Source organism: Rhopalosiphum maidis, chromosome 1, assembly GCF_003676215.2.
Source record: "Rhopalosiphum maidis isolate BTI-1 chromosome 1, ASM367621v3, whole genome shotgun sequence".
NCBI lineage: Eukaryota > Metazoa > Arthropoda > Insecta > Hemiptera > Aphididae > Rhopalosiphum > Rhopalosiphum maidis.
The window spans coordinates 3,940,184-3,952,049 of record NC_040877.1 but is presented as its reverse complement, the minus strand read 5'-3'; the positions used below and the strand labels follow the sequence as shown (position 1 = coordinate 3,952,049).

The following is an 11,866-nucleotide window of genomic DNA, read 5'->3' as shown; positions in this document are numbered from 1 at the left end:
TCGCGGTCCGAAACAGTACAGCAGCGACCTGAAGCGATCTATTTATTATACCAGTGATCTTCGACCTTTTTGGACTCGAAACGCATTTTATCGTTGCCTGTAACCTGTCGTTTCCAAAAAAAAAAAAAAATGATTCATAAAAACTACTTCGCGTGAGTAAAAGTAGACGTATTTTTGATAAATGTATATTAATCTTGGTATTATTCGCTTCATAATATTAATTCAGTGCTCGACCTGGGGAGACGCTGAATACTTCAACTGATTTTTTCGGATATACTAGCACCCTTTCTAGGGTAAACCCCTCGTGATGGCTATGTGAGCTTCTATAAAATGCTATAGGGACGTTATTTTTTAAAAAGTAGCTTTAAAGTACCTCTACTATCTTTTTCCAAGTCAAGCACTGGATATTGTACACTATGTTTTATGAAATACGCATGCTTACCGTATACTTTTTTTTTTTTTGTAATTAAAATAGCTGATCGCTAACTAGTTCTAAAGCCCTCGCGTGACACGACATCGAGCCATCGACGGCCACCGGTTAAAGGACACTCATCTGATCTATGGTCCGGTCTAACGTCGCGTCATGTCGCCGGCGCTAAAAGAATACGGACGTTTTGGAACCAGGGCCGAGAGACGACCGTGGCCGCGTGGATTGGCCGCCATGGCGTTGACCACGGCCGCGGCGTTGGCCTGGCTCCTGCAGCTACCCGTCGCGTTGTTCGGACGGTGCCAGGCCGCGGCCGCGGTTAACGGTACGCTGTACGGCGCAGTCGGCCCGCCGCCGTTCGTCCACCCGGCGTGGATGGGAGTCGGCGGAAACCTGACGGCCGTGGGCCGGGTGGACGTGTGCGCGTTGAACGCCTGCGAGGCGTACGTCAGGATGCGCGACGACCTGGCCAACGCGGTGCGGCCGATCAACGACAAGTTGCGCGGCGGCGAAGACGGTGGACGGGGAGGCGTGGCCGGTGACAGGGGCGCGCTGCTCGAGGCCAGGCTGCAGCGGTTGGACAGGCGGCTCCGGTCCGTCGAACAGCCCGGTAGGTATATTATTATAATCCCACGCGCAATCCGCGTATAACGTAACACATTCATTATTCAAAAACGCCGAGAGACGTTCACCGATTAGATGTTTTAATGTCCGAAGTCCTCTCGTTACCGGTTAACGCATTGCAATAATATAGATACACGTTTATAAAAAGAAGTTTTGTATTTTGTTTTTATTTTTGTCAATATGATATTTTAATAATGTAGAGTTGAAGATCGTTCTAAAATCGAACGGAAAATAATAACTATTATAATATTTCCCAAAAATTTACAAAAGAAATAAATATGATGTATAAAATAAAATGTACATGAAGTATTTGTTTATTCAATTTGTAAATGCAATAAATAACATAATTTTAAAAGACGTCCTATCGCATTCCAATAACGATTTCGATCAATAGTCGACTTTACATTTCATCGCAGTTATTTTTAATTGTCGGTGTAGTGTAATGTAATTTACTATTATTATTATGATAATATTTATCATTTATCAAAAAATTCACTGAAAATTCAAATTACGCATGTATTAAAAATATAACGACCAAGTGGTCGTTTACATTCAGTTTGAATAACTGTGTCACCCACTAAAAAAATCAAAATTATTATTTCACTTTTTAATCAACAAAATAAATAGTATATTATTATATAATTTTAAAATTAATATGTTATACCTATTATTAGTAATTTTAGTTGGTTTAAATATATTTTATACTATCGTGATGTATCACCTATGATCTAATCTGATTCTCTAGCTGATCGATTAGTATATAATATACGAGTATATGTATAGAAATTTATTAAGCTTACTCACACACCTTCTTTTTTGCTTAAATAATACTTCAATTCAAAATCTGAATTTTAGAATTTATAAGTAAATTAAAATGCTATATTTTAAATTGTTTAGATTTTTATTCTGTTTAAGAAACATTCTACGGTGGTATAAAATTTTGTTTTTAAAATGAAAACCATTCTTTTTTACGATAAATTATTTAGGAGATGACTATTTGAGGAAAATGTTTGATGTACCTAAATTCAAATTTGATATTAATCAATACTAAGATACTAATGTTTAACAATTAGTAAAAAATTGACTTAGTATCGAAAGTACTTATATACAATCGCATATTATAATTTATTTTTTTGTTAAACCATTTTTAATAATTATTTTCTTTATCATAAATATTTTAAGAAATTAATCGCTCATATTTTGATTTGGATACATAAAATTGTTCACAGTTTACTGTAAAAAAGAAAGGTACTTATTCAAAAATTAGAAATTTTCCCCATGACACTAAGTATATATCTACGAGTATACCTAGTGGCTAGTACAAAAGATCAGAGTATTTGAAAATACGATCTTTAAGTATATTTTAAAATTATAAAAATTTAGAATTTGAATAAATGCGTTATTAAAGAAAAACAAAGGGGAGAGGATACTTAAAAAATAATTTTGTATATTGTCATCACTGAACCAACCTATTTCAAAATAATTTATAAATATAAACGTATGATGTACATCAATTATCCATTATTCAAACGGTCAAACACGCTACCGAAACATAACTCTAAGGTTAAGACGTGCAATAATAGTGGCGACGATCTATGTAATCGTTTCAGTGTGGACAATCGCGTCCGGAGTCTCTCGGTGGAAGCGCTGTAATCACGGACCGTGCAAGTGCAGAACTGAAACACATTCGGTGAGCTGTTGGAGAAAGGACTTTGAAGAAATTCCACCGGGCCAAACGCTACCGTACGACGTCAGCGCAATGTAAATATAACGAGAATGTCGTTCAACTCGTATTACAGTATATTATATTATAATAATAATATAGCACTCACTCGCTGAACGCGGAGTTGAAACACAACGTTATAAACAAAATATCTCGTTCCGCCGTTCAACGTGTATTATAGCACGCCGATGATGATTATTAAATCATATCGAATGATCGTTTCGAAACTGGTAAATTCGCACTTTTTTCGACACGGGCGGGGAACGTTTAAAAATACATTAAACAACAATAATTCGTCGAACGAGGCCACTGACTCGGTGACTATAATAGGTATAATATGCGAAAAAAAATATTACCAGATACGAGGTAGGTCGATATATTAAGTTCAAGAAGAAAGCATAATATGATTATGCTCCACACTGTTGATTACAGTTTTTCTTTTTAAACCGCATTTGCAGTGCGCAACGCACAAAATCGTGTTAAGATTAAACCGTTTTCCATTGTTGACATCGCCTTGTGCAACAGTTTAAAAATCTAAAAATGTGTACACTAAAAAAAACAGCGAGCGTGATCTAAAAATGTATCATTTGGATCAAACACTTCATACACGCCTCAATTCGTATAAAAAAAAATAAATAAATAAACGAACGATTGAGAAATGTTTATTTCTGATTAGAAGTAGTTTCTATTGACCTCTTTACATTTTATCATAATAATATTGTGTTATTTATTTATTCAACATTATTCGGTCAACACGAAGTTCTGCATGTGAGTAGTAATAAGAATATAAGACGATAAATTGTCAGATTAATGTTATGTGGTAGGTACTTACTTCATAATAGGTACCGATATATTATATTTATTTATGATCCAAATTTTACTTCAATAATCGTTTATCATTAATTCACCATTATTTTACACTCTCTATTATTAGCTAATAACAATTATTGGAAAGAGATAAATAATCAACTTTTACAGTCTCGCAAAAAAATAAAACAACATTATTTATTATTAGATCTGTCCGTCATTTACGGCGAATTGGATCAATCGCAATTTTCGAACGTACTTACATAATATTGTAATGAAAATATTGTACGTTGTAATAAGATTTTTTTGTCCATTTTCAAAAATCATCTCAGGGTCATGTTTTATTTTTACACCGACTACAGTTTTTACTTTTCAGTGACCTGAGCACCAACAGTATAGTGTCTCTGCATAAAGACACGTTTAAAGGTCTGACAAACCTGACGGAACTGTAAGTGAAATTCCTTTAAATTAAATATAATGAATAAATAATTGTATCACATAAGGTATAAATTCAGTGTTATGCAATAATTAAATTTAGTCAGATAAATCATTGAACCATTATCTTATCTAAATTGATGCCGTCTAAAATAGAAATTATATAATACATATTGTATTAATTATTATTAAATAATTTTAATATTTACCAATCTAGACAGATTTACATTAAAATTTAAATAATTTAACATTCCTTAATAATTATTATTATTAGTGATTTAAGAAAACATCCTACTCGATATACTGTCTCCATCTTACTAACGTAGGTATACTACATAGCAAAATTAATTGTATGCTGTTAGCTTTGATTTTAAAGTCAATTTATAAATTATCAAACTATAAAAATATTGTTTAGGAAATCTTATTGATTTTTATTGATATTTTAGTTTTACTTTTAAGTGAGTTAAAGCTATGTAAAATATTACAACTTAAAAATACTGATAACTCGCTTGAAAATTATAATATTAATAAAATCCCGCGAGATTTTCACATTTTAATATTATTAATGTTGTTATTTAGCAAAATAAATGGAATATAATATGCTACTAAATTATATTATGTATATATTTTTTAACAAGATTTAAAACATACATTAATTTTATCTAAATAATATATTAAATTTTCATTATCATCAATATGTAAATGAAAAATAATAAAACTGTCGGAGCATAACACTGGATGCGTGAAGCGCCTCAGCGTTATGCTAAATAACTTGCACACGTGTACTTTCTAGGGACCTGACGGATAACGATATAGACTATGTGCCCGCGGGCATTTTCAACACGCTGGAAAACCTCACAAAACTGTAACATAATTTATTATATATTATACGCCTATTAAATATAATACAACTTTCAGTGTATTGTCAATACTATAAAATTTTGTTTTGCATGGAACGTTTTAGGAGGTTTCACAGGAATCACTTGATCGAGGTGCCATTATTGTTCAAAAGAAACACAAAATTACAGATATTGTGAGTTTTCTTATGTTATTAATATAGTAATTTATTCAACCTGTATTATGTATACTAAATAACTTGGGTGTAAAAACATATAAAGTATAATTTGTTTCTTCAAATAATTTATAGGTTTTTTATTGCCTTGAAACATATAATAATAACATATTATGATACGCCGGTATTAATACAAATTGTAATATCAGATGTTGAATTATTACATAATTTCAAGGTAATTGATCTAAATACTGTTCAATAATAGCATAAATACAAAGAGAAATCCACCAAATTAAGGACGAAGTACTGGAAAAGTATTTGTAAAATATATAATTATAGTTGACAAATTTACAAAAATTATAATTCTACCGTTTCAAATTTCATATTACTTTTTAATGTCTTCATCTTTTTATCAAACATAATTTCGTATGACCTATTCAATAAATATCGATTACTTGAACAAATAAGAACAATATAGCAATATTGAACGCACATTTTAATTGTATACAGTGTAACAGGTAACGGTTATACGTTTACATATTTATTAGTATTGTACATATTATTACTTCCTAATTAAACATTTGTTGGGACACCGTTTCAATTAAAATACATTTAACTTTCTGCATTGTCCATTTCACATTGTTATACTGGTTTGAATTATATTATCTACTTAATATTTGTTTCTCATTACGCACAACCAAACACTAACTGTGTTTCGTTTTTGTCCTTATGAGTATAATGTAGATAATTATTAATGATCAATTTAAATTTTTTATTTCGATGAGCCCAAGTAGTATGGCTAAATCGGTTTAATATAAAGCTAACTGCCAAGTAATAATATGTTAGAAAAACATTACATCGTCGTTAATCATTATTAATTTATCGATTAATTATTTAAGTCATTTTTTCCTGGTACACAAATTAGTTTTTAATAACACTGCGCACACATTTATATACTATACTATGGGTATAGTAACAGTATGATATAGTGAAAAGTCAGCAAATCAGCTGCTAGAAAAAAATGTATGACGAAAAAGAGAATGAACGATTGGAGAAAGGCTGATTAAAATTTTTAAACCAGTTCTATGTTTATCGTTATATAATTGTTTTTTTTTTTTGCATAAATCGTTTCGTTTACAACTACACCTCATATTAACTTTATATATTAAAAACTATAATATAACACGTAGGCAGCTAAGATAGGTTGAAGGGTGTCAAGTATAAATGTATAATACTTATACACTGCTGTATATCTGATAAAAAAAAATTATTACGATGGTAAAAATGATTCAACGAATTTTAAACATAAAAATTGAGGTTTTATTACAATTTTATCTAGTGCATTATAAATAATATGAATTAACGGTTCTTATATGTGTTGAAATCCATCAACAATATAGAAATAAATATATTTTATTTTTATTCTCCATTGTAAAATATAATCGAAGCGTTAATAGCTTGACAACATTACGTTTGCTCCAATTAAATTACATGAAAAAAAATAGACACTAATATTATTTCACGCGTTTGATGATTATAATATTCATCTATGGTCTCTGTTTAAATTATAAGTTATTGAGATTTTGCTTTTCGTGGGTGATTATTAAATTAAAAATATTTATTGAATCAATCGCGATTATAGATAAATAATTTATTATTATAGGTAAAGATTTTGATTTGGGTTGAATAAATTATCAACAAATATTAAATCAAAATACTTAAATAAAATTGTATAATTATCCATAAACGAATAAAATAATATATAAATTAAATTATTTTATAATATTATAATATGACACTGCTTATTAGGGCGTGAATATTTGCAAGACTCTGTGCACATTATTTGTTTCAACAGTTAGGAAGATAACCAAGCTCCGCGTAAATTAGTTATAAACAAATAAAATATTCATCATTCAAATTAAAAACATTTTTTGTCTTATGACACTAATCGTGTATATTTTGTTAGTTTTTAGTCTTATGTTTTTAATAAAACGTTTTAACTACTTCAGCATATTCTGATATTCTTTGACAAAATACTATGAAATATCACTGTTTTTCTTTATCTGTTCCAGTCGAAAACGCTATTGCATTGATAAAAATTCATGTTATGTTATTACTAATCGAATGTTTTTTTTCGTCTCATACTCATTGTTGACTAATACGATTTATGTGTTAGCTTATTGATTTATTCGTTTTTATAGCCAGCTACGATGTGTAATTTCGTTTGAACGCTTTCCATTAATAAAATATTATTTTTTTTATATTGAACATTCTGCAGAGTTAACATAATTTAATAAATATGTGTATAAAAAATAGCTATACCTAATAATAACTAGGTATTGAAATTTAGTGAACTCGCATACATTATTAAATTAACTTCGATAATATTTTGAAATATTAAGCAATTAAAGAAATTATTATTTAGGTACTGTGTTATTTTTATTCCGATAATTTAAATTTTCAAACTACCGCCACGGTGCATATATACATTTAAAATTATAAAATAATTTAGTTACTAACATTTTACTGAATATAAACCCATACGGTTGGTTACAGAATATAAGATGTATATCCTCAGATTTACCAATACGTCCAAACGTTTGAAATCGTGATTTGCTTATCAACACACTTGTTTAATGATTCGTAGGGATTTTAATAAGTTAAATTAAGTAGTGTGTTTGGAATATTTTTACCAACAGTAATTACAAATTCCTAAGTATAATTTTTATCAGTGATTTTTTGCTATTCCCAAATGTTACACTAATGCTTTGATACATAATTATTATTTACCTACTTGATAATATTTTAAATATTCCTATAATATATATATAGGTAGTATTTACTATGTAGTTACTATGTCGTAAGCTACGCAATATAAACCCAATTGAATCTTATTTTATGTCCCTAAAGAGACATGTCGATGAATCATATAAAACAACTACCAGAAACATTATTCCAATCGACGAAAAACTTGGTGCTGTTGCATCTGTACGGCAACAAAATAGAGGTCTTTCCGAAGTCGATATTCAAAGATCTCAACAAGCTGGAAGATCTCGATTTGTCGGCCAACTCGTTGTTAGAGATATCGTCCGACATATTTCGTGGCGTGTCATCGCTCAAAAGGTTGAAATTGCAAGAAAATCAACTGCAACAACTACCCTTGGGTACTGTTAAATGGATTTTGATAATCGCAACACCGTAGGCAATACGGTTAATTATATACAATTATAATAACGTTGTAACGGGTTTTTAGGGGTGTTTGACGACGTTGAGTACTTGGAAGTCTTGTCCTTAAGGAACAATCGCATATCGTTTATTCGTCCCGGGTTGTTTAACAACATGCGAAGATTGGTGTATCTAGACCTAACCGAAAACTGGATAAATTTAGTGAGTGACATAATATTATCGTAACTAAATAACGATAATATCACACCGTCACTTAGCATCTCTGTTTATGGTATAATACATTGTTTACGTACAACATATAGCTTAACGGCAATGAGTTCACTGACTTGGTAGCCTTGAACGAACTACATCTCGGTCAAAATTACTTGGAGTTCATACCGGAACGGACGTTCAAGAATTTGGCATCACTCGAAAAACTTTACCTCTTTTCGAACAACATCCAACAGTTGGACATCAACAGCTTTTACGGTTTGAAAAATCTTTCGTCGCTGTTTCTTAACAACAATGTGCTAAAAATTATCGACGACAGACTTTTCGAGCCATTAATGAATATCAGAAAATTGTAAGTTTTTCGATTTCGTATTTAACACAAAATCATATAATAATACTACGTTTTTAATAACATAATAACAGTATGTATTTGTTTCTATTAATACCAATACAGTTTATCCATACATAATTAGGGCAATAATTGTCGTAATTATAACACAATATATAAACCTGATTGATTATTGTAAAGTTTCTGAAACTCGATTAGTTGTTGAAACATTAAATTCCCTCTAATTATTATAAACTGCTGTAAAAAGAATATTACATTAAATACACAATTAAATTGAATTATGCTTAATTTATATTATCATCATACCTAATAATAATTACCTATATAATTATAGAAATTCAAATGCATATTTATATTTGTATTAACGATTTTATTTTTATTTTTAATATTTACAAAGACAAATAAATTATAATGTTGTTAGATATTGTCTAAAAATACGAGCATTAAGTGCTTATTTTAAATTTGTATTTCATAACATGTATTACGACACGATCAGAAAAAAATTATTCGAAAAATAGTTTTATAAATGTTTATTAAATATTATCATTGAATTATTAAATTATAAGCTTTAAATTATAGTAAAGTAACCGTTTTTACCTCGTACAACATTAGTTATTTAGTAAAAATTAAAAAAAAAATAGTCAAAAGTCCTTTAAACTTGTAATAGACATTAGGTATAATATTATTTTCTACATATCATGCGATTTTCAAATAGTTAAAATTTTCAAATAGATTCATTTTAAACTATTTATATCATGAACACATATTCGCACCAACATCATATGGAATTTTTATTATTTTCTTGTATAAATTATACCCACATGTCTTAAGCATGTTATTTTTTTTAATAAATATTAGTTTAACCTAAATAATAATTAAGAAAACGTTGAGAATAATACAGCTATATATTATAAGACATAGACTAGACTAGATAATATGCACATATGCTAAACCACCTGTCTTTTTCGTTCAAAATCGTTTTTCCTATGCAGTGATTTATTATTATTTATTTAAAAACATGTAACACATCATCCATTACAGTGATTTACTCAATGACAACTCGAATCATCTATACAGTCGAGCGAGTACTCTTTTCGAACATAATATAATACTTTTCTCGTGATCATAAACTGATTGTCTATATAATTAACATTTTGAGAATAACTTAAGAATAATTTTGACCGAACAATAATCACTCATCGTTTGCTATTAGATAAATGAGTTTTTAATAACAATAAAAACTAAAAAGTGATTCTATGCCCTTGGAATGCGATAATAATTAACGAAAGGCATATCATTAGCATTTGAGTGGAATTCTAGACATATTTTACGTTATCTTAAGTCGATATGGCACTACACTCGACATTGTTCTGGCAAACTATTTATTATTTTAAAAACTTTTTATGCATTAAAAATATTAATAAATTTTATGTCAACTGATACTATACTAAACGAATAAATTAATTACGCGAATACGCCTAATACTATAAATCCCTAGGTGTTAAATCCTATAGACTTCTTATGACGTAGTATATTTAATAGAACGAAAAATAACTATAAAAGTGTAAAACGACAATGTTTTTATTTTTCAGACACATTGACAGTAATAAATTTCAATTTCTACCAAACGACTGTTTCAATCACCTACCAAAGTTGGAATCTTTGAAACTCTCCAAGAACCCGTGGCACTGCGATTGCACAATACTATACTTGGCTAGGTAAAATAATTATATCGTAAATTAAGTTTTGTATTTTAACGTTTTACGATTAGTTAAACAGCACGGAATTACGCATATCATCGGTCGAATTAGTCGATCATTAACGGCTCTATTAGTTGTGTCGAATACCCAATTATCGACTTGTCGTGTTGCGGACAAAAACAATTAATAGTTTCCTTTATATCCGACGCGGAGTCTTTTAAAATAACGATATGATTCAATACATCAGTTATTCGACGCGACAAGCGACACCACACGGTTTGATTAAGGTGTTCAATAGAAAAAGAAAAAAAAATCTGTAAGCCGCGTTACCGTCGATTGTGAAAAAAAATTAAAAATAGAAAATAATAATCTGCGTATACAGTTTTATCGAATTGATAAAATTTTACTGTCAAACGTGGAGTATAATATTATATTTTTAACAGTATGACAAACCAGCTGTTTGGTGTTCGGTTTTAAGATTACAACAATATATAATACACACACACACACACATATATATATATATATATATATATATTAGTGCACACTAATTATCAATATCTGTGATGTGTTCGAAATACATAATAATGCGTCGTTCGTCACCTCAGGTAGTAGTAGTATATAATATAAAACCATAAAACGAAACGGTGACTAGTGTTTTGGTTTTAGCCGCAGCTCGTTATGCGCCTACCGGACCGGGTCCGATAGGACACAAAAAAAGTATCCAATACTTATATTTTAAAGTCGACGGGTTTTTTCTCGCGATAGTGACGATAAAAATATGCGAATTAGAAATAATATGTTATAGCAACAACAGTAGGTAGCGATTACGATGACGGGACTCGTCGATACTCGAAATGCGCGTTTTGTTCGTCTGTTGATCGGTTTCCGTTTGCAGGTGGCTGCGGGCGAACAGGCAAAAGGTGTGGGACTCGAACCCGACGTGCCGCGGTCCCCGGGACTTGGGCGGCAAGCCCGTCGAAGACATGACTTTTGAAGACTTGTGCGACGGCCAATGGGCGAGCATGGTGAAGCTCACACCTCGCGTACCCATTCGATAAACTGCGGCGGCGGCAGTCGAGGAGGCATACAATATCGTTATCATCGTCATTATATTATATAAAAACAATAATAAATATATATATATATATATAAAGTATTATAACGTATTGCGCGTAAGAAACCGCAATTGATTTAATGGCTTTTGCTTGACAATCCGCGTTCGAGTATATTATTATTATGTATATTATTATTATATTATTATATTGTTTGCGGTGTGCGTGTGCGGACGCGTATTGTTTCTTTTGTTTTTAATTGATCGTATGGTTTAATTGCGGGCAGATAAGAAGGCGGCTGTTATCTGGGACAGGCGCTGTGTAATTTTAACGTTTAT

At 30.4% G+C, this 11,866-nt stretch overlaps 1 protein-coding gene across 1 annotated transcript; it reads left to right on the top strand.

Annotated features, from left to right (window-relative positions):
• Positions 1-11,604, top strand: LOC113550257 (carboxypeptidase N subunit 2-like). Its single transcript, XM_026951990.1, has 11 exons — positions 1-152; positions 476-1,037; positions 2,662-2,812; positions 3,958-4,029; positions 4,810-4,881; positions 4,981-5,049; positions 7,939-8,192; positions 8,282-8,415; positions 8,517-8,776; positions 10,366-10,491; positions 11,372-11,604. Exons 2-11 carry the CDS (start codon positions 584-586, stop codon positions 11,532-11,534), a joined length of 1,755 nt encoding a protein of 584 aa, XP_026807791.1. The 5' UTR covers positions 1-152; positions 476-583; the 3' UTR covers positions 11,535-11,604.
• The last annotated feature ends 262 nt before the right edge of the window (positions 11,605-11,866 follow it).